This window comes from Triturus cristatus, chromosome 5_2 (genome assembly GCF_964204655.1).
Source record: "Triturus cristatus chromosome 5_2, aTriCri1.1, whole genome shotgun sequence".
Lineage (NCBI taxonomy): Eukaryota > Metazoa > Chordata > Amphibia > Caudata > Salamandridae > Triturus > Triturus cristatus.
In genome coordinates this window covers 472,837,120-472,861,565 of record NC_140588.1, presented here as the reverse complement: position 1 = coordinate 472,861,565, position 24,446 = coordinate 472,837,120, and the positions used below count along the sequence as shown (strand labels likewise).

At 44.0% G+C, this 24,446-nt stretch overlaps 1 protein-coding gene across 1 annotated transcript in view; it reads right to left on the bottom strand.

The window, feature by feature from the left end:
• VPS41 (VPS41 subunit of HOPS complex) overlaps positions 1-24,446 on the bottom strand; it is an 828,363-nt gene that overhangs the window by 121,441 nt on the left and 682,476 nt on the right. Inside the window, exon 24 of the mRNA XM_085607440.1 lies at positions 22,903-23,043. Within this exon, the coding sequence (XP_085463566.1) occupies positions 22,903-23,043 (141 nt within the window). The remainder of the gene's footprint in view (positions 1-22,902; positions 23,044-24,446) is intronic.

Here is a 24,446-nt window from a genome sequence, read left to right as displayed (position 1 = left end):
CCGAAAAGGCCTAAGCCAAGGTAAATTCTAATAAACCTTCTTACATTTTCTCTGAAAGAAAACATTTTGAACTGTGCCTTAAAACAAAACTCTTTGAAACCCAGAGATTTTGCTTTTGAAATCCGCTCCGACCTGGCACGCGCTACTTTGGATAGACAATGGGAACTGGGCAGGAAAATGGATGTTTTTAAAAAACTTGGCACGGCTGCCCAGCTAAAATTTCCTGCACTCTTAAAAATTATGTATAATAATAATATGTCCAATCTAAATACAGTGCAGGAGGTGGATGAGCTTTTGGAGAACTTAGCTAAAGCCCCTAAATAGCTCAGTTAGGATGTTATGTATACACCTTCATCACAGGTTTCTTCGGGTTTCGGGGAAAAGGTCGAATTCAAATTTAAGAATTAACAGCTCTGAGACGTCGGCCAAATCGAAACACATGGGTCACAGCATCAGAGGTAAACTTTGGAAGACCGAGATAGGGTATCTTTTTGTGGAGTTTTTTAGCCTTTCGTCTTCCTGAAGTATTTTGAGTAATTAGGGACAGGGTAGGTTGCCCCGGTAGGCAGAACCTGGACTTAGTCCAGGTAAATGAGGGTAGGGTTCTCCAGGGAGGGGCTCAAAGGGAGGGAGAGGAAGGAAGGGGAGCATGGGGTGGGGAGTATAGGGGTTAAAAAAGAAATAAATTCTCATTCAACTCTTTGTTCTGTTTATGTAGGGATGTCGCGCTTGGTTTGGGATTGGCATTCGGGGAGACCCGCCATATTTAAGGTTCCATCAATTAAACCACCATGAGAACTCTGCAGTGCTTATCCTGGAATGTCAATGGCTTCCGAGTGAAGAATAGCAGGGCAACAATTCTACAATACTTTAAAGATTCCCCTGCTCAGATAATTATTTTACAGGAGACACATCTACTGAAAGAGGAAATATGTGGAATCTTTAGGAAGGTCAGATGGATAGAACAATGTGTTAGTTACAATCAGAGTGCTAATATTAGGGGGTGGCAGTTTTGGTAAAAAAACAAGCAAACGCCCGGGTTTTAAACACGATGATAGACCCAGGTGGCAGGTGGGTCATTGTCAAGTTATCTGTTCAGAGCTCTTTTTTAACAGTGGTAGGCTAGTATGGCCCTAACCAAGACGACCTCTCCACTTTGAAAACCATTTTCGCAAATTTGCTGGATTTCCCAGAATCAATTATCTTGGCTGGGTATTTTAATGTATTTCTGAATACTCAGACGGATAAGTCCCCAAGCAGTAGGGCGAAAGTTTTGACTAAGTCTAGGGCATACCTTCAGATGATGATGAGGCAGAATGGATTGTGCGATATTTGGAGAGAAAGTTCGGGCTCCCAATAGGCGTTTCTTTCTACAACCACAAATATAGACACAAATCAAGGAATGATCACATTTTGGTTAGCCATGATCTGAGAGGTAAAGTTAAAGATATTGGCTACCTGACTCCCCACTTATCAGACCATGCTGCTGTATGGATGGATTTAACTCTGGTGGAAAAATAACAATTAAGGGTGTGGACGTTTGATCTTTATCTACTATTGGGTGAATCAGAAGCTACATACTTATGTATGTAGCTTCTGATTCACCCAGAGTCCTTTTTCAACATAAACATCGGCTCGGCTGAGATCTCAATAGTAGGGGATGCCTGGAAGGCTTACCTGACAGGTCTAGTCACAAGTAGGACATGTTATAAGAACAGGCAATACAGAGAGGAGATAGCTCACATTGAGTGTGAAGAACAAGTTACTTACCTTCGGTAACGCTTTTTCTGGTGGATACAGTATCTGCCTGTGGATTCCTCACCTTGTGAATATCCCCTGCGCCAGCATTCCACGGAATGTTTTCCCCAGCTCTCCACGCTGACGTGGACGTCATAATACCTCGGCTCCGCTCGCGACTCCGTATCACGTCACCGGAGCCATAAGAGAACCACGTCGGCGTGATGACGTCAGTTCCATCCATTTTTTCCGTGGCTCCGAGGCGAACAGGAGAACCGACAACAGATTTAAAGTATACACAGTATACAACATTCAAACAAATATACATAGTACATATACAAAAAGGAAAGCTAAAGAACAAAAGCATTTTCTATGAGTGTACCAGATAGAAGATACAATGTAAAACAACATGTCAAGCAAGGCATCCTTTAAGGTATACAAAGGTGGACAATGGGGAGGCGGGTGGGCCAGTGAGGAATCCAGAGGCAGATACTGTATCCACCAGAAAAAGCGTTACCGAAGGTAAGTAACTTGTTCTTCTGATGGATACATCTGCCAGTGGATTCCTCACCTTGTGAATAGATTCCCACAGCAGTCCCACTCCCGGAGGAGAGTGTCCACCTTCCTATACCAAAAAGTCCTGCAAAACAGAGTGCGCAAAGTGGCCCTCCCTCCTCATCTCAGAGTCCAAGCAATAATGCTTTGCGAAAGTATGGAGGGAGGCCCAAGTCGTGGCTTTACAAATGTCTGCAACAGGAACACCCCTGGCCAAAGCAGAGGTAGAAGACTTAGCTCTAGTTGAATGTGCTCTAATACCCTCAGGAGGAACCTTACCAGCAAGGGCGTAGCAGATCTTGATGGCTAGGATGATCCACCTGGACAGAGTGCGCTTGTGCACAGCCTTGCCTTTAGAGTGTCCAATATAGCCCACGAAGAGCTGATCATCCAAACAAAAATCCTCCTTTCTGTCCAAATAAAAGCTCACAGGCTCCAATCGGTGAAGTCTTTCCTCCTCCTTGGAAGGGTGAAGGGGGGGATAAAACACAGGGAGAGTAATGGACTGCCCCAGATGAAAGGGAGTAACTACCTTAGGTAGGAAAGCAGCCCTGGTCCTAAGGACCATCCTTTCAGCATGTAAGGATAAAAACAGGAGTTTTGAACTAAGAGCTTGAAGCTCACTCACCCTCCTTGCCGAGGTTATGGCTACAAGAAAGACCGTTTTAAAGGACAACAGCCTCAAAGGACAGCTATGAAGGGGCTCAAAAGGGGACCTCATCAAAAAAGTTAAGACAAGATTAAGGTCCCACTGTGTCATTACAAAGGGATTAGGTGGAAACCTGTTGGTAAGACCTTTGATAAATCTTAAAACAATAGGAGACTTAAATAACGACAGCGGATCTGGAAGACACAGAAAAGCCGATATGGCTGATAAATATAGCCCTTAACCGTGACCACAGCACAACCTTGCTGAGCCAAAGAAGAGCAAACTGAAGCACATTGGAAAGATGGGCTTTTAAAGGGCCAATGGATCTCTCTCCACACCATTTTACAAACTTAGACCACCTGTAGGAGTAAATAAACTTGGTGGAGTGTCGCCTGGCTGATAAAATAACATTCATCACGTCAGGCGGGAGAGAAAAAGAACTCAGGTTGCCCCATTCAATCAAGGCATGAAGGTGCAGGCCCTGGAGGTGGGGATGAACAACCTGCCCCTCCGACTGCGGAAGGAGGTCTGTCCTGAGAGGGAGACGGAGCGGAGGGTGCGATGAAAGGTGAAGTAGATCTGTGTACCACACCCTTCTTGGCCAATCCGGGGCGATCAATATAACTTGGGCCCGATCTTGGCGAATCTTCCTCAGAACCCGAGGAATCAAGGGTATGGGAGGAAACGCGTAAAGGAGTTGTGAGCCCCAACTCAACTGAAATGCGTCCCTCAATGCCCCCTGCATCGGAAACTGGAGACGGCAGAATGACGGGCAATGCGCATTCTCGTGAGTGGCAAACAGGTCCACCCGATGTGTCCCCCACGTCCGGAAGATGTACTGAACTGCCTCTGGATGAAGCCTCCACGCGTGGTCGGTGGAAAACTGTCGACTGAGACTGTCCGCACGTACGTTCAGCACCCCGGCCAGATGATTCACCATCAAGCAAATCCGATGGTCCTGAGCCCGGGACCAGAGCCGCAACGCCTCTCTGCAGAGACGGTACGACCCTACTCCCCCCTGCTTGTTGACATACCACATCGCTGTAGTGTTGTCCGTCAGGACTTGTACCGACTGACCGTGAAGGGAAGGGAGGAAGGCCTTGAGCGGCAAACGTATCGCCCGCAATTCTAGAAGATTGATATGAGACAATCTTTCCTCTGGAGACCAAAGACCCTTGATCTCCAGATTCCCCAGATGAGCACCCCACCTTAGGATGGAGGTATCCGATATTACTGTGGCCACCGTTGGAGGAAGATGAAAGGGCTTTCCTTGAGACAGGTTGCCCTCCACGTTCCATCAAGACAGATCCGCTGCAGCTTCTCTGGAGATCCTGATCGACTCCCTGAGATCTCTGTTGTGCTGATACCAGTGCCTGCGAAGACACCACTGGAGTGCCCTCATGTGCCAGCGTGCATGGTTGACCAACAGAATGCAGGAGGCGAACAGACCGAGCAGGCGAAGGACCTTCAGAACTGAAACAACCGCTCCATTGTGGAATAAAGGGATCCTCTCCTGAATGTCGAGAATTCTTTGTGGAGGAGGAAATGCTCGACACACAGTAGTGTCCAGTACCGCCCCTATGAACAGGTTGCGTTGAAAGGGACCAGGTGAGATTTGGGCACATTGATCGAAAAACCCAAGTCGAATAACAGTTGAGATGTTGCACCATCTCTGGGGACTCTGCTTTCAGAAGCCAGTCGTCCAGGTAGGGGAAAACCGGAATCCCCGACCTCCTGAGATGAGCAGCCACCACCGCCATCACCTTGGTGAAGACTCGAGGTGCAGTAGTAAGACCAAACGGAAGAACCGCAAACTGGTAGTGTTGCGACCCAACCGTAAAACGGAGATACTTCCTGTGCGACTTCAGGATTGGGATGTGGAAATACGCATCCTGCAAGTCGATCGACACCATCCAGTCTTCTTGCTGCAACGCTTAAAGAACCTGTGCAAGGGTTATCATCTTGAATTTCTCCTGTTTCAGGTAAAAATTAAAAACTCTGAGGTCCAGGATTGGACGCCATCTGCCGTCCTTTTTGGGAATCAGGAAATACCGGGAGTAGCATCCCTGACCCCTTTCCTGCTCCGGAACCACCTCTATCGCACCATTTTGTAGCAATGCAAGAACCTCCTTCTGCAGAAGAAGTAGATGGTCCTCTGAGCAAAAACCTTGGCAAGGAGGGTAAGGGGGGGGGGAGGGGAGGGGGGGGAAACTCCCGAAAGGGAAGGGCGTACCCATTCTCCACAAGGTTTAAAACCCAAAGGTCCGTAGTGACGGATTTCCAACCTCGCAGAAAGTGGGACACCCGACCCCCAACAGGCCTCACATGATCTAGGATGGGGGGTAGGGCTGCTTCCCTGAAGTTTTATTGGGAGCAGAGGAGGCTGAAGAGGAGGAGGGATTGCGGCCAGAACCTCGCTGACCCCTTTGTCTTCCCCTATATGATCTATAGAGAGGATTTTGCTGCTGTTGAGGTTGACGGAAGGAATGAAAGGACGACCTCCCAAATCCTCTATACTTCCTGTAGCCAAACCCTTTTGCTTGCGTCTGCAAACCTAAAGATTTTGCAGTAGCCCTGCTATCTTTAAATCTTTGTAGGGCGGAATCAGCTTTTTCCTCAAAAGGCTTTTCCCCATCAAAGGGTAAGTCAACTAGGGTGGCCTGAACATCAACAGAGAAGCCGGAAGAACGAAGCCAAGCCTGCCTTCTAGTGGCTATAGGAGATCCCATAATCCTAGCCACGGAATCAGCCGTATCTAGGCCTGACTGAATAACTTGCCTAGCGGCAGCTTGAGTGTCTGCAACGTCCTCCATAAAAGAGACCTTCTCCTCATCAGGCAGTTTAGGGGCTAACTGCTTCACCGAGTCCATTAAAGCATGAACGTAGCGCCCCAATAAGCAAGTGGCATTTGTTGACTTAAGCGCCATGCTTCCAGATGAAAAGACCTTTTTAGCTGACTGTTCGATCTTTTTAGAGTCCCTGTCAGCTGGTGCTTGTGGGAAGGCACCTGAAGATTGCTTCGAACAGGAAGCTTGCACTACAAGGCTCTCTGGTGAAGGGTGCGAGGAAAGGAAGCTCGGGTCCCCCGGAGCCACTCTATACCTCATTGCCACAGTTCTGGAGACCGCAGGTGAAGAAAGTGGCCTGCGCCCAACGTCCATAACAGGCTCTAAAATAGCCTCATTAAAGGGCAACAAAGGCTCAACGATGGAAGAAGGTGAATGAAGGACTTCAGTCAAAAGGTTTGGCTTGTATTCTGCAGAAGGCAACTGTAAGTCCAACTACTCCGCAGCCTTCCTGATGACTAAATGGTAAGGAGCCAACTCTTGTGGAGGAGAAGATTGCTCCCATTAAGGAGTAGTATCTAATCCGCTTGCCTCCTGAATACCCTCAAATTCATCAGTGGAGTCACCAACTTCACCTTCCTCCACTTCTTCCCTATATTGCTCCTCCTCTATAATCCTCTGAGCCTCTCTTCGAGAGCGGATCCGAGGGCACGGCGTCGGCGGCACCGTACGCGGAGTGGGCGGCAACGAACGTGGAGTCGGCGGCGCCGGAGGAGTAGGCGGCGCCGGACGCAGTGCAGATGGAGTCAGCACTGGCGTTGAGGGAGGCTCCGTTGAAGGCAAGCGATCCAGTCGAGGCCGGGAGGAAGGATCTCCAGACGGCACCAGGAACTGCCATGAAGGATCTATCGGCAAGAAGGGCATAAAAGGTGCCTGAGCATAATGTTGCGGCACGCCCAAACTAAATGACATTGGACCCACGGGACCAGAAGGTGCGCCGGATGGGAAGACAGCTCTTTGGAAAACCCCATACATTGCATTAAGGAAATGCGTCCGATCCGCACCCTGAGTCGGGAAATGCGGGTATGGGTTAGAACCTGAATTCGGCCGAGAAATAGCTGGAGCCGGAGCCGAAGTATCCTCAACTGGAGCTGCAGGTTCACCTTCTGGCACTGGCGAAAGATCTTCCACCTGCTCCGGCTCGGCGTCGGAAGCTGGAGAATCCACCGGCGCTGGAGACTGCGCCGGAGTCAACTTGGGCGAAGGTGACTTCTCCGGAGACACACGAGGAGAAGGGGAAGGCGAAGGAGAAATTAATTCCTCACTTCGACGTCGAGGCGACGGCGACCTCGAAGCCTTATTCTTCGACGATCGGCACCGAGAGCTATGTTTCCTCTTCTTTTTGTGCCTTCTCGACTTCGAAGAGTGCGAAGTCGACGACTCCGGCTTCGACTTCTCTTTCTTCCTACCTCTGCTCTCCTTTTTTGCCTTGGCCATGAAAAGCTTCGCTTCCCTCTCTTTTGGGGCCTTGGGATTCATTTTTCTACAGCTGGAACAGTCGTCCACATCATGGTCCGATGAAAGGCACCATAAACAATCTTCGTGGGGGTCAGTGATAGACATGTGACCCCCACATTCCCTACACGGCTTGAAACCGAACTTCCTCGTCGAAGACATTTTAAATCCAGAAACAGTAACCCACAGGAAGACTACAAAGTAAAAGGAGAGTGCTGGAAAACCGTTACGCATCAACGGCGCGGAAAAAAGGGAACTGACGTCATCACGCCGAAGTGGCTCTCTTATGGCTCCGGTGACGTCATACGGAGTCGCGAGCGGAGCCGAGGTATTATGACATCCACGTTGGCGTGGAGAGCTGGGGAAAAAATTCCGTGGAATGCTGGCACAGGGGATATTCACAAGGTGAGAAATCCACTGGCAGATCTATCCATCAGAAAGGAAGACGGTAGAGTTGAGCCTAAATAGAGAGAATGACATTGTAAAACGTCAGGAGTATCTGGTGAAACTGGGAACCCTGAAAGATAATTTAGAAAGTATTATCCAGACAAGGATGTCCAAAAAATGGGAGGCTAGTAAGCTCGCCTATTTTTAATACGGGGAGGGGGCTAGCAAACTCCTGGCTTGGAAAGCCAAGATTGACAGGGTTCATAATATTATAAAGCAGATTGACAATGAACAGAATAACACATCAGTAGTTGCTGATGAAGAGATTGGAGAAGCCTTTTTCGCTTTCTTCCAAAATCTAATGAAGACAATGTGGTAGAGAGTAATCATGATCGAGAGTGGTTAAGTGGGATTAAGCTCACCTCTCTAAGTTCCTTCCAACGTGAAAACCTCGAGCTGGATGTATCTCAGCAAGAGGTCAGGAAAGCTATTTCAGCTTGTAAGGGGGGTAAGGCTGCAGGGCCCGATGGGCTTCCAGTGGAATTATATAGATTCCTGGGAGAAGCTATAATTCTTATCTATGACAGCTCTATTCAACAAGATATTAGTTGAAGGGTTTAGACCTCCTGTTTCGTGGGGATAAGCCACCATAACACTAATCTTGAAGGCGAGGAAGTCTCCGGTGAATTGTGGGTCATATAGACCCATTTCTCTTTTAAACACAGACTATAAAGTTTTCACTAGGAACTTAGCAGATAGGTTGGGCGCGGCAGTGGGTGGATTGTTGCACTTAGATCAAAAGGGGTTTTTGAGAGGCAGGAATCTTTTCGATCTCACTTATGATTTTATCGGAGCTATTGATCTTGTTTCCACTTTTTCATTACCCCTCGCTGTAATGACACTCGACGCCATCAAGGCTTTTGATAGGGTCAACTGGACCTATTTCTTGGTGGTGTTGGAGACGTTTAACTTTAGGGAGAAATTTCGTAGAGTTAACCAGCTTATATATAGTGATCTATCGGCAAGATTCTTAGTTAATACTAAATTGACTAACCCCTTCAAGATCACATGGGGAACCAGACAGGGCTGCCCCCTCTCCCCCCTCCTATTTGACATGTACATTGAGCCTTTTGCTCAGCATCTTAGGGAGGAGATGTGTATTGCATCATTCAAGTTCGGAGCATGAGAGAGGAAGGTGGCCCTGTATGCGGATGACATCTTGATTCTTACATCTGATCAAAAGTCGTCCTTTCCTCATGTCATTAGGTTGGCACAAGACTTTGGGCAGGTTTCTGGCTATGAAGTCAACGTGGAGAAAACCGATATTATGTCGTGGAACCTGCCGGAGTGTCGATAACAGACAAGAGTGATATGCGATATTTGGGGGTTAGGATTGTCCAAAATATAGACAATATTTCAGGGATTAGTTTTGCAAATGTCTTTAAGGAGTGCCCGAAACTCATGAAATCATGGACTGATCTCCCATTGACCATTTTGGGTAGAATTAATTTGATTAAAATGGTTATATTACCAAAAATCACTTTTCTTTTTAATACTATTACTTTGTATTTTGAAAAGCAGACCATTGAAAAACTTCAGCAAGCAATTAATTCATTTGTGTGGGCTTATAAAGCACAAGAAGAGCTTGGAAGAAGCTAAGGCATAGGAGAGAGAAAGGCGGCCTTACACTCCCGGATCTCCAATACTACGCCTGGTCCATTCAGCTAACACACTCTAGGATGCTGCTAAAATCCCCAGATTCGTCAGAGAGGGAGGTTATGTTTTCGGTTATGCTTGATGGAGTGGGGTTGTCACATGTGGGGTTTATTTTTAAGTACGGAGACCAAACGTTTTTCAAGAAGATCCGGCTTTAAGTCTTACTGTGCATGGCTCGTACATGGGCCAGAATTAAGTAATGCACTGGCTTAAACTATTTTTCAAGATTGGCTATTCTGTGGGACTCCCCGGGCGCTCCGGACTGCCTGAAAGATAAACTGGCAGTCCCACTCAAAACAGCTGGGCTTTTGGTGTGGGGCGACTTGGCCGCTGATGGTTCACTTTTGCCTTGGGTGTCACTCGATAATAAGTTAGAGGAGGGCATGTCCAGGTTTAAATATTTGCAATTGCAGAGTTGGTCCCAGACTCTTAAAAAATCTACAGGTAAAGGGAATACTCTAGAGGAGCAATTGGTATCAAGGCAGGTAGGGAAGAAAGAGGTGTCCTTTTTCTACTGGGCCATAGAGGAAGTCATAGACGGCGATTTTAATTTAGCTGAAGCATTGTGGGGAGCTTCTATACCAGGTGAAGACTGAGAAGAGCTGTGGCAAACCTCCTTTAACACCTTGTTCACAGTTTAAAGCCAGCCTGGTTTAGGAGGAACCACTACTTCACTGTACACAAAGTTTACTTATCTCCTTCTAGACTTCCTACTGTCAGTTGTAAGAAGTGCGACCTGGTGAATACCTCAGACAAAGAGATAATCAAAGAGAGGGAGGGAAGAGGTATAAGGATAGAACCTACCTCCTATCTGATATTTAATAAACAAAAGTGATTCTATCCTATCAAAAAAGTGTAAAAAAGTGATACTAAATAGTTAATTAATTACTTGATTTTATATATTGTTTTGTTTTTACAATAATTAGTACAGTGAAATAGAAGTGATCCGTGGAGTGCCACGGAAAGCACTAAGTGTTTTTAAAATACCCCTCACACACTATGAGTCCCATAGTGTCATGCTTCATCATGGGGGTCTTCCCGTCCCTCTACGGGGCGGGGCGTGCTACTACCAACGACTGCGCGGGAGCACTGTTGTTGTGATAGTAAGGCTTATGTGTAGTGCAAGGGATGTGAGTGATTAGGGATTCGTGAAAATAAGAGTAAAATTAAAAAGACCCTGGCTAGTAGAAAAAACAATTTTATTCTGTTCTCTAGCTGGGACCATTAAAAATGGGGAAAAAGAGTAGGAAATCTCAATTTTGTGGTTACCTACTGGGTCGACATGTTTCGTGAGCAGTCCCCACTGCTATACTCATCAGGACCAAAAATTATAGTAATCCCTTAAGCACTAGAGAAAATTTCTAGAGTCATATGCCTATTCGTCTCTATTGGCAGACTTAAATGAAAGCTGCGCCCTAGGGTACACTGACCCTAATTGGAAAATAGGACCAAATTGGTATCTGAAAAAAAGGAAAGAGGATGAAGAGAACATCAGAAATACATGGCTTTTTTATCATCATTGTCGGGTATGAACACAACACCGTACTTATAGTATAACTTGCTGCAAATACAGTTGATATTGATCTGTGATATATTTTTCTCGATATATATATTTTTCGTTCTATATCTATGCGGGTATGGTAAATTGCACACAGCACCCGTTTTTTAGGAAGGCTAGAAGAGAAAGTTGGACATAGAAAACAGACTATACGAAACGTTACTACACAAAGGCACACAATGGTATATACATATATAAAATACAAATAGACATGATGGTACGCAATCATACACTACATACAGAAAGACGTGATGTACATACTTTGGTTAGTTGTACTGTTCAGGCTTCATGAGCACGCACTGGAGGGGAGGACGCCTGGTAATAGTCACTACAGAATAGTAAGTATCGTAATAGTTAGTGAAGCGGTAGCTGTTGGTGATAAGCGAGCTTACCAAACTCCTGACCTGTTTTTAAGGACCTGGCCCGGTCACAACTTACAGTTTTCAGGATCATGCCTCGCTTCCGTCTGCCTCCGTGCCGCTCCGTCGATGTAAACACTGAAGTGTACAGCAGTGTTTTTATTGGCCGGGAGCACGTAGGAAGCGAGCGCGCTACTAGAGCGTGAAAGGCTAAAAATGGCCGCCCAGCATGGACTTTGTGAAACACCAATCCCTCACTTCCTGGTTGCTATGGTGAAGGAAGCAAGCGCGCTACTAGTGCGTGAAAAGCTTAAGATGGCCGCCCCACATGGACTTTTGTGAAAAACCAATCCCTCACTTCCTTGTTGCGGCATTGGAGTTGCGGTTATCTGCAGAACACCAAATTAAGTCATCGGCCGATCGCGTAGTCCATTGGTCGTTAGTTTCATGAAACATCTATTCATTGTCTGAGTTAATCTGACGTTTCCCCGTCATTATTGTGGAAATTAAAGCACGAAAGACACAAAAGAACACGCCGCTTCACTAACTATTACGATACTTACTATTCTGTAGTGACTATTACCAGGCGTCCTCCCCTCCAGTGCGTGCTCATGAAGCCTGAACAGTACAACTAACCAAAGTATGTACATCACGTCTTTCTGTATGTAGTGTATGATTGCGTACCATCATGTCTATTTGTATTTTATATATGTATATACCATTGTGTGCCTTTGTGTAGTAACGTTTCGTATAGTCTGTTTTCTATGTCCAACTTTCTCTTCTAGCCTTCCTAAAAAACGGGTGCTGTGTGCAATTTACCATACCCGCATAGATATAGAACGAAAAATATATATATCGAGAAAAATATATCACAGATCAATATCAACTGTATTTGCAGCAAGTTATACTATAAGTACGGTGTTGTGTTCATACCCGACAATGATGATAAAAAAGCCATGTATTTCTGATGTTCTCTTCATCCTCTTTCCTTTTTTTCAGATACCAATTTGGTCCTATTTTCCAATTAGGGTCAGTGTACCCTAGGGCGCAGCTTTCATTTAAGTCTGCCAATAGAGACGAATAGGCATATGACTCTAGAAATTTTCTCTAGTGCTTAAGGGATTACTATAATTTTTGGTCCTGATGAGTATAGCAGTGGGGACTGCTCACGAAACATGTCGACCCAGTAGGTAACCACAAAATTGAGATTTCCTACTCTTTTTCCCCATTTTTAATGGTCCCAGCTAGAGAACAGAATAAAATTGTTTTTTCTACTAGCCAGGGTCTTTTTAATTTTACTCTTATTTTCACGAATCCCTAATCACTCACATCCCTTGCACTACACATAAGCCTTACTATCACAACAACAGTGCTCCCGCGCAGTCGTTGGTAGTAGCACGCCCCGCCCCGTAGAGGGACGGGAAGACCCCCATGATGAAGCATGACACTATGGGACTCATAGTGTGTGAGGGGTATTTTAAAAACACTTAGTGCTTTCCGTGGCACTCCACGGATCACTTCTATTTCACTGTACTAATTATTGTAAAAACAAAAAAATATATAAAATCAAGTAATTAATTAACTATTTAGTATCACTTTTTTACACTTTTTTGATAGGATAGAATCACTTTTGTTTATTGAATACCTCAGACATACATATCTTTAAAGATTGTCCACCCATTTCTGAATTTTGGGAGAAAGTAGGGGCAACCCTAACTGATATTTTGGGAACCCCTGCCAAATTTCCCTGGTCTTGATTATCTTTGGCATAGCCAGTGAAGTTATTGGCCCTGCTAGGGTTTTTTTTATTTTACGCAATCCTGCTGGCCAGACTAGAAATATGCAGGAGATGGGCAGAAGTTACACCCACCGTTCACTCAGATTGGCTGTCCTCCTTATACAAGACCTCTAAAATGGATTTTGGTAGATTGCAGAATACTAGAAAGAAAGCATTGTGGGATTGTTTGCTTAATTTGTCTCTTTCTTAGCTTTTGGACGAGTTTATATAGTTTTTTAGGGGTTTAAGTTGTTGAGTCATTAATTTGAAAATCAAGCCTCGGATCCTATGATTATGCCTCTCTGGAGTCTCTCGGACTGTGCTGGCCTTGCTTTCTTCCCAGTTCTTACACTCTACTGACCAATATGTCACAGTGTTGGTTACGATCAGAAGAGAGTGCGACCACCCTCTCCTTTAAAAAGAGAGGTCAGCGACATTCTGTAGGTTTTGTTATATACCGGTAGGCGGGTGGTATCTCTCGGGCCTCATCTCGATTGCCTAAGTCTCTTGAAAAAGAGTAACGGTAAAGACAATCTACTTGTTTTAGTCGTCGGAGGCGAATGAGGATTTAAAAAAGAATAACAAAAGAAAAAAATCATCTCTGTAAACCAATTGTAAAATCAATATTAATTGGTACCAAAATATCACAAGTCGCTGAATTACAAATAAAGAAGGTGGCTTTACAATCTTTAGCGTCTTGCTGATGATTGGCGTGTTGTGAACAGAGCAATGGGAAAAAGCTAAATAAATGGGGTGAAAACAACCTTGAATTGTTATTGGCTGAGACAGTAAATATTCTTCTGCTAGGGCTCTGGTGTCAAACACTCTTGCAAAAGAAAAGCTAATAAAAGTGGTCAGTAAGTGCGGTTCCCTCGCTGTTCGTGCTAGATTTTTTTATTTTTTTAAAATGTTATGCCAAAAAGTACATTTGTCTACTGAGGAAATACAGCTGTGTAATAGTACCAGTGAAATAGCAGTAAAAAATAATAAATTAATCAAATGAAGAAAAAAAAAGACTCTCTACATATTAATTGACTTGACTGGGCATATGAAATGGGTGTATACCCTATGCCTGCCAAGTCAGTAAGGAATCTTGAATCTCATGTAAATTCTATTCTTTCGCATAGATGACAAGTAGCAAAAGTGGCAAAAACCTGCCTCTGACAGTTAAAACTTTAGGAACATTACTACCTTATCTCTAAGATACTCTTCATATTCCGGTGAATGCTCTCATATAGTCCTTGCTACATTATGGCAATGCCATATATCTTGCCTCTCCCGATAACAGGTCAACTGCAATTAGTACAAAATGCAACAGCACTCCCTAAGACTAAGATATCAAGGAGAGTACATATTTTTCCTGTCCTACACCAATTACATTGGTTTCCAAACAAAGAAAGAAAGAATCAGATTTAAGGCCTTAGTCCTTGTACACAGGGCAGATAATACGCAGCTTCTCAAATTCCTTGCAAAGAAGTTGTCTTGGCACTTGTCCAGTTGTACTCTTTGCTGTAAGTCTCAATAATTAAGTTGTAATTCCCAGGCCTAAAACCGCTCATTTTGGCAAAAGAGATTTCTATGTTGTGGCGGCAAAATTGCAGAACTTCCTTTCTATCAATCTTGGAGCTGAAATTAATCTCCAGCATGTTAGGAATCTTTAAAGTGTTAATATAATACGCCTTGTATTTTAATGTTCTGCCTTTGTGGACACTCAAGCACCAATAAGCTCCAGAGATAGATGCACTATATATGTTTCATTCCAAAGAAAAGACACTTTCCTGTCACATAAATGCTCCATAGTTGATGTCATCAATGTTTTCAAATATTACTTTGGACAGTTAAAAAACGTTAGTCTCCCAATTGTTTTGTAATCTTTCTAAGTCATTAGGGCCTGTAAGGTAAACACCATAACTTCGCAAATGATCTCTGCAGTCAGACAAGAAAATAATCTCTACAATGTTTGTAGGCTGTGTCTAACAAAGTCTCATCAGGTTCAATTCAATGATTAGACTTTTAGAGATCTAAAATGATGTCCACTTCCAACAATTAGAGAATGCTACTAAACCTGTTCTTCTACTGGATACTATCTCCAACAGATTGCCATACTGAAAGACTCCATCAGAAGCAACTTAGTAGCAAGTCAGAGTGATTGGACACACAGAACAAAGGAAAAAAGGGTGGTATGCACAAGCCTGCTGCAACCAGAGATAACCCAGCCTCACTTCGAGCGTCCACAAATGCCAAGTAATATGAGTGCACAGAAGGAAAAGGCTTGACTGGCAGGTATCTGAAAAATCTACTCTGCTGAGAAGATGAGAAATGACAGTTCTGCTCCAAATGCCTACTTTGGTGCATGAGGGCCAAGACATTCTAAAATAATCATTCACGATGTAAGGGTTTTCCACTGGATAATATATAGCTAAATTTATAGGAGGAGATATTCTGAATCTCTGGGATGGAGCAGATCACTGTGGATCAATCTTGGATGGTCTCTCTTAGCGGAATGCACCCAGTGTCCACTTGGGATCCCACTTTTCAATCTCACAGCAAAGTCATTTTCAGGGTAAAATGAATTTCGAAATTGTGTGTTTGGAAAATGCATGGCTTTTTTCAGCATAGGGAGCTCAAACAAGCAATCATGAACAAGTTTAAGAAGAGAGCCCCCTCATCAAAAACAAAAGCAAGGGGGGAGGAACAAACAGCTTAGGAGGAAATGTGCGAGGAAGTTCCTTCTGAAAAAGCAATACCAAGGGATCTTTGATAAATAAACCCTGATCTACTAACCCTGTAGACTGCAGCTACCTTGCCATCTAGCACGGTACAGAGGACACATTAAGTCTCTACTATGTGAAGGACACAGCAACCTTCAGAATGAGTGGGACTGCACTTGAGGATTCACATCACTGTCAGAACACCAAGAGGTAAACCTCCTCCAATGGTAGGAGTACATAAATATGGTAGGACACCTAACAACAAAGACCACAGTCAAGTGTTCCCGATCCACACAAAAAAAATGTAGAGAGGCAAAGGTAGATCATGGAAAATCATCTGACTCAGAGCACTTCTAAGAAGGGCTGATGTTACTACTTTTTCCCACATAGAGTACGCTCAAAATCTTTTATAGGGATCTCCTGTTAGTTCATAATAATGTTTAATGCACACACACAACCATCTGAAGATTGCTTGTTGTCTGACTTACTTAATTAGTTCATAATAACTATAGCCTGCAACCAGGTCATCATTTTAATTTGTTTCCTAGTATCTATGTATTTAATGGGTTCTTACATGGTATAATGTATGTAATATTTCCTTCTCTTTCCAGGCGTGGGGGAGGGGACAAACCCAGGCAAAAGTTTAATTGGAGATAGGCGGAGCACCAAACACATCTTCAGTAAGAAAGATTGACTTTCAACCTCATTCTGCCGTTCATGAATACAATATATGGGGGGAATGCTGAAATGCCAGCAGCTCGCACATGCTTCTTGATTAGGCAACCAAAAATAAGAAGGGTAACTTTAAGGTTAGGCATCTTTGCACACAAGAATGCATGACTTCAAATGGGCGACCCATAAATTATGTCAGTACTAAATGAAGCTACCATAAAGTGCATGGGAGAAATATTCTACACAACTTCAAGTACTAGCCATCAGAGGTAAACTGAAAAAGAGCTCTGCGGTATAAAGACAAGAAGGAATAACAACCATGAATTTCCAGTTTTCAGACCCTTCTCTGCAAGTCAGTTAATGACTTCTGGATGGATGGTATGGATACAGCCATGATTTCTGGATGGATGGTATGGATACAGCCATGTAGACAAGTTTGGACACTTCATTGCTCGTTTGATGGGTCTGGCACGTGCTCTCTCTGGAACAGCGCAATACAGTTGGTGCAGTGTATTTTGTAGATGGTGTCTCCACTGATTACTAGACCTGATGGAAGATGAGGTACTAAACAGAAGGAACACATGTACAGAAATACTTAAATAAAACAGTCCTGAGTATCCTCTAATGTGTGCAAGTGGTGGCAATGATAACGGAAAAAAGAATATTGAGGACTAAAATTCAGGAAAAAGTGGAGGAACATGTTTCTATTTCTATTCAATTAAATGCCTGTTGGACAATAAATATATTGTGGCTATTCAAAATGTAGTGGTTGAATGTCAAAGATTTACTGGATTAAGACAGGTATAGGTGGTGAGGTCAGGCATGTGGAAAGCTAGAGAAATTAGCTTTACTGGATATGGAGCACTTAGACGGACTACAGTGATGTAGTCAGTGAGTGGCAAAAGATTAAAGGCCTCACGTAGAGGCAAGGTGCAAGTAGTGAGAGTAAATTATGTATCAACTTTCTGACACCTACCTGCCATTTTAACGATGGGACCTATATACTAATATTTCGCTTCACAAAATGCCCAGTAGCAGGAGGCTGCAGAACAACATGTGTAATTATTACTAGTTAGGCAGTTCCCTCTTTAAAACCCGCTGAGATTGGCAAAGTACATATGGATGGTGGGCTGCAAGGGAAAAAAGACCCAATATCCTTAAGTTCACATTTCCAAGGGGGAATATTTTTAAAGTAGCTTGTATTTCTTAAAGGAACTGGTGTTGCAAAATATTCTCATTTGGTAAGGCAATAGGATGATCAGGCAGTGGTACCCTGATCACTGCCTACTCCCACCCTCGAAACAATTTCCAAGGGTTGCGACTGTAATTGTGACCCTGAAAGATTTTTTTAAATCATAAAAGGGGTTTAGTACATTGTGAAAAACATTTGGCAGTCATAAACACTGTGATTTGGTCACAGTGCCTAAATCATGGAATTAAGATACTGTTAATGTATGGCTGCTTGGACAAACACTGGGAAGCTGCTTACAGCAATGCAAATAGCCCGCTTTAATATTTAGTCTCTCCTCAAGCTAAGCAAATTATTACCTAAATACATATCAATCCACCTATGTTATGAGACTGCAGTAATAGGGTAAAAATAGGGTTAAAAACTGTCAGACAGATGGAGTGGAGGATTTGGGACTGATTCTGGTATTTGGACTTCACAAACTGGAGTTGCTGATGCTGGCGGTCTGTGGGCAGCAGAAATTCTAGAGACAGAATTATTCCTGATTATAGGATTTTGTGGACTAGCAAGAGGGTGTTGTGTTTTCAGGCCTATTAGCGCATATTTTGCTGAGTATTTCACACAGACGTTTTTTGCTGCTTTTAGCAGTACCTTACACTATGAAGTGGTGTGTGGGTAATCTTTGAAGAGGGCATAAATGTGCGAAGTGAATTCGAAGTGCATTATTAACATACTGAACTAGCATTAATAACACAAGTAAGTAAAGAGGAAAAGACAGTTCTGAAGAGCTTTTACGAATATGAAAAACCAAATGCAAACACAGCATGCTAGGGGCATGAATTGCTAGTGAGACCCTGATTAAAGGTTCTAACTCCATGACCAATAGGGTTTATGGAAATGAAGTCTTACAGCAAGTGAAGCAGAATTATCTCATAACCATTAACCCAGCAGACAAGGGGGGTGCCATTGTTGTTCAGGACACAAGTGATTACAACAGAGTGTTTGATGCTGTTGGGCGATACAAGGAGTTGCACTAAAACTAACAGAGATCCCACACATGATATCTAAAAAGAGATTAAGAAAGCAATTGATAAAGCTCGAAAAAACAGATGGATTATGGAGAACAAGGCAATCTTTATGATCTAGAATAACCCTAAGATTCTGTATTCTTACACCATTCCCAAGATTCACAAAGGGGTTACTGCTGTTCCAGGGCGATCGATAGTATCAGGCACAGGCTGGGTACTGGAACCCCTTTTACAGTATTGCGACCACCACCTACGTCCCTTAGTTGCGAACATTCCATCCTATTTGAAGGATACCAAGGAAGTGTTGAATCTTTTTGACTCTCTTACATACGATGAAGAGTCAGACCTTTTGAGTTCCCTTGCTATTGAGTCATTGTATACCAACATTCTACAGGAGGAGACCCTAAGGGTAGTTTATGACTTAATTAGAAATGAGGAGTGGAATTACTTGAACCCCCAAGAATATAATATTTCTCTGGCTAGAATAGTTCTGACCATGAACTATTTAGAATTGAATGGGGCTTACTATAAACAGATTCATGGCACTTTCATGGGAAGCACCTTTACTCCTAGTCTGGCCTGTCTTTAGGTCCCCCGGTTTGAAGAGTAACACATATTCTCACTAGACAATCCACACAGAGATAAGATTTAAGTCTGGAAACGCCACAATGATGATATTATTTTGATTTGGCATGGCACAGAGGCAGAAGCGATTGCATTTGTCGGATGGTGAGTTCATGTAACCAGTTCTTGAGGTTTACATCCACCATAACCAAGACTGAACTTCCTTTTTTAGGTCGAGCCTATAGCGGCAGCACGCATGCTCTGCAAGGCATGCAGTAATAGAGTATGGAGTGGAAGCTCCATGGAAGCTCCACCCACTCTCCGCCCTTGTGTTTAATTGGCTCGTGTCATTGTCTTTCGTAAATGCTGCCTTCTGATTGATTATGAGGCTTGTTCGTCCCTCCTTATTATGGCCATGTCGTCATTTGTACCCTCCCATGGCTACTGGCCCCTTTATTTCGAGTGTAACACAGTACGGTACGAGTAACTTAGACTGTGAGCACTACTTTGTCCATGCCTTCTCGCCCCCTTCCCCCTCTCCCCTGCCCGCACTCCCCTTGTTTGTGCTCCCCCCCCTCCCATTGTCTGTGATGCAAGGCAACAGGTCTCGCATAAATGCAAGTCCTATTGCATTCCAAATGCTTTTTTTTGTCTCTGTAAACAGCGCCCCACTCCAGCGAAAGGCGCGGTCTCCTCCGATCTGTGACACGGCTGTCACGCTGCCTACCCTTCCCGGCTGCGTCTACCCAAGGGACCCGCCAGCAACAGCGGTGCTGCCGATTCCCCAGCACCGAGCATGGCCGGGGAGGACACTGGCACCCGGGCGCTGCTGGCTCTGTGCTCAACCCCCTGCAGCCCGCTGCACAGCTCGGTGTGTGAGGGCCCGGCCAGGTCTTTTCTCCTGCAAATTTCTTTACTGCCGTCTCAGTGGCCCGGTGTGGGTTGGATGCAGGGTTCCACCTCACCCTCTCAGGACTCTTGTTGGCTGTGGCAGTGGGGTGTTCAGTCTCGTTTGCTGACGTAGGAAGCTTTCGGGAATGTTTTTTTCCTGCCTAGAGCAGGTTGCAACTTGCAATTTGTAGTTCCACATTTAACGTTGCAAAGCATGGGCCAGAAATGCGATGCAGTGCTTGTTTGCTACGAAATGTAGCCATGTTATTTTTCTCTGTACATAAAATATTGCCTTTCCCACTCAACTCACGCCGTGCAACTGTAACCAAACTCACTCGCATGTCTTCCTTATCTGGCAGTAATAATGCGGGGCTTTTTGCTCATCAGAAACAGTATTCACAGGCATCATTGTCAAGTATTTAATGTGTTGCAGTGATTACTTTATACAAAAGGAGGTTATGCCGTTCCTCTCTTATAAAAACATCTAGAAGTACAGAGTCAGGGAAGACAGGGAGCCCCACTAACCCGAGGATTGGGGTCCGTGTGGGGAATCCATATTCCGGATAGTAATACCCTCACACACCCTTGCAGGTGTCATGCTTCATCATATGGGCTGCTCCTCGTCGGGTCGGCGGTGCAATACCCGACGTGCTCCCTATAATAGGGACTCTTTGTCGGAGATCTTTTTATCCGAATGCCGTATGGTGAAGTGCGAGTGATTAGTGTCATGTGGGGGATGTCATTGTGCTAAAAATACATGTGAACGAAGCTACGTTGCAGTAATGTGCATTAATGTGCTGCATAGCCAAGGTCCCAAAGGCGAGTCTGATTGCATTGCAAATGCCTGTTTAGATCTGGCAATTGTACCCAGTTATGAGAGATTTATTACATGATTGTTTAAAAAACCAACCAACAGAGACAGGCTCCTTCTGTTCAGCAGTTTTCATCCAAGGGCATTGAGGAAGAACCTTCAAATTTGTAAATTTATGAGGGTACGCTGCACTTGTACGTCAGTAAAAGATTATGACCAGGAAGCACAGACTATCGTTTAAATTAAGAAACCGTGGCTACCTCCTATGGGTTGTGTCTTAAGCATGCAAAAGGGCAAGTAATAATAACAGGGAGGCCCTCTTGCAGAATGAATGAGGACAAGAAACCAACAAACTGATTTGTGTCTTGACATAGAGCGCAATGTCTAATCAGGTTAAGAAAATAGTTAAACTTTTGACAATCTTGAAAAGTAACAGTTTAGGACTTGCACCACCGATGTTCTCCTTCAGAAAGAGTATAAATCTTAGGGATGAATTGGTCCACACTCTACCCAGACCATAAAACTAGAAGTCAAACACCCTATGGGATAAAATGCTACTTACCTTGAGGGGGTGCAGGGGTCGCAGATTTACCTGAGTCACAAAGGAAGTGAATCTAGGTTTAACTATTCCATAGCAACTTCACTCTCATACTAACAGTGTGCTTGCCCCAACACCTCCCATCCACCCTGCGCTCTCCGTGTGGTTGTCCCAGACCTTTCCTGCCATCCCTCTGTGTCCATATACTCTCTATCTCCTTTCACCTGTCCTCTCATCCTACAGGTGTCCTTCTCTTCCTTCCTCCCTCAGTGTTGCCTCATAACCTACCTCACTACCCCGTTGATTGGAAAGGGGAGTGGGTTGGAGGATGAGGATGACCTACTGGCTCTGCCAATGCTTGTTTAATTTCAAATGGACAGTGACAGCTTATTAAAAGATATATTACTTTACAAAAGGGGCATAAGGGTTCATATTCCTTGCTAGCATATAACTAAAGACGCCCTTGCTGCATGGAGGTGGGGAGAGGGAACACATGAGAGCTATTTCTCTTCTGACCTGCAGAAAAGGTACCCCAGGAATCATCCCATAAGCTCCTCTTTATGTGCTCAGCCCAGTCTCTTTTACTCTCCCAGTGCTCACCATAAAGTTTTTAAAGTTTTGGTGGGGAGGTGGGAAACAGATGAGAGCTATTTTGTTTCTGAAAGGGATGGAGTGCCGGGTTCAAGATTGACGTGATAACCAGGCATGGGGGGAAAAGTTGAAAGAGGCACAGGAGACGGTCTGCTACTCAGTCGCCACTCTCCTTAGTGTACCAGGCACAGTTGCACTGAGGAGTGTGAGGGGCTCACGTCACCCCTATTATAGGAAGCAGTGTTTTTAGGTCAGTTTCTGTTTTTGTCTGATGCATTTGCTCCTTTATAAGAATCACATTTAATATGGATTATGACCTACAGAAAAAGAGTACCCCCTGCAATGATCTCATATGCCCCACCCTATGCTCTCATCCCTGCCCCTCCTGCTCTCCCAATCTGTGCTATAAAGTTATGGAGGGGGGTCGACTTCAAAACCTTTTGCTTAGGGAGCGGTCATAACAAATACGTTTAAAGACGTCTGACACAGAAAAAGGCATTCACTTAAAATGCATTTTTTCAGCATTATGATTTTGATAGGTGGCACAAAAACTCTTGTTTGGCAGAAATAAGATGAAGAGGTAACATGCATAAAATTAATACAAATATTTATGTGAGGCACCTGATGCATCATTTATACTATCTGCTTTGTCTAAGAGAATTGTGCAATGTATTCTGAAGTGTACAACAGGCAAGGGGACTGAATGACTGGCATTTTCTGAACCATCTAGTCTTTCCTGCCACTATTGTATTCCCTGGCACAGGTCCCGAAACAAATTTTGAATTCATCTCACTATGCACTGTGATGATTCATACCACAGCTTTGTTCCCACAAAATTAAATCGAGAAAAGAAAACTTAGCTACTAACGAGGTTTGTCAATAGAATACAAAATCAGGTCATCCCATAGCTCAGAATCATCTTGCTCCTTTGCAAACTCAATGGCTTTGTCCACATCATGCAGCTCCTCCATAATCATCTTCAAAGCCCGGCGGCTGTTGCCCATGCGACCTAAAGAAAAAACAAGGAGGGAACACGCATAAGTCACTCAAGAAGGTGAGCAGCCATAGCAGTGCATAAGGGCTTGTTAAGAGTGGCAAGAGGTAACGGCGGCTGAATTTTATTATTTTGCTGTTACATTTCTTAGCTCAATTTAGTACCATATTACTGAAATAAATTGAGCTTGTACAAAATATATGATGATTAACTGGAAATATATCTGTAAAAAAATATTATCCTTTTCATTGTTACTTATTCGTTTTATAGCAAGCTTTTTATATTATATTATTCTCCTAAAAAATAGTGTAAGTTAACTATTCATGTCTTATATGTTATATTCCGTAAAACGTTGTCTCATATCTTACACCTGTTTTGCAACTAGAGTTGATTTAACTTTGATTGCAGAACTTGTTTACTGCTGAAGAATGTTACTTACTTTTAGAAGTGCTATTTCTGGTGAGTATGATGTATGACTGCAGATTCCTTATTTTTAGAATATTTCCGAGGCGCCAGACTGGACTCCCACGTTTTCATAGCAGTGCTCCTGTGCACCTCTAGATGGTGCTGTGCGGCTCCACACTTGCCTTATTCTGCCACAAAAGTGACAGAGGTGAGACACATATAAGCGCCACCTCGGCACGCAGATGTCAGTTTCTTGCTTGACTCATTCTGCGCCCTTGGACGTGGAGCACTAAAATACAATTGGGAGTACTGGAGTGCAGATCTCTAATTTGGGAACTTTTCAGATGACTAAAGGAGAGCACTCCCCAGAACAGGAAGGTGAAATGGCAGTGAGGAATCTGCGGTTATAAAGAGTATGAACCAAAAACATCGTTAGCGAAGGAGAGTAACGTATTCTTTTGATGGGTACTTAAAAAATGAGATTCCTCACCTTTCTAAGAGATACCAAAGCAGTAACTCCTAAAGGTGGAGGGTCTGTGCAGTGGGCTCAGATCAAAAAAGTTCTGCAGGACCAAACAGGCAAAATGCCCTTCCTTCGGACGTAGCTGTCAAGACGTAGTACTGGCACATAACCACGGAGCAGCCCACCAGATGTCAAGCACAGGCACTCTGCCTTCCAACACAGAGATAGCAGACTTAACTCTGGTGAAATGAGCCCTCAGCCATTCCAGCGGCTGCTTCTTGGCCATTGTGTAGCAGGTCTTAATGCAGAGGACTATCCATCTTGACAGAGACCTCTTCTGTACTGGGTTGCCTTCCTTTGCTCCAGAAAATCCAACAAAGACCAATTGTCCACACAATGGATATAGTGTGAACAATATAAAAGCTCGGGACTCTCTTGAGATCTAGTCATTGAAGTCTCGCCTCTTATTACGAGGGTTGAGGGGGAGGAAAGAATGTTGGTTGCCTGATGAACTGCCCAACATGAAACAACGTCCTAACGTTTAGCAAAA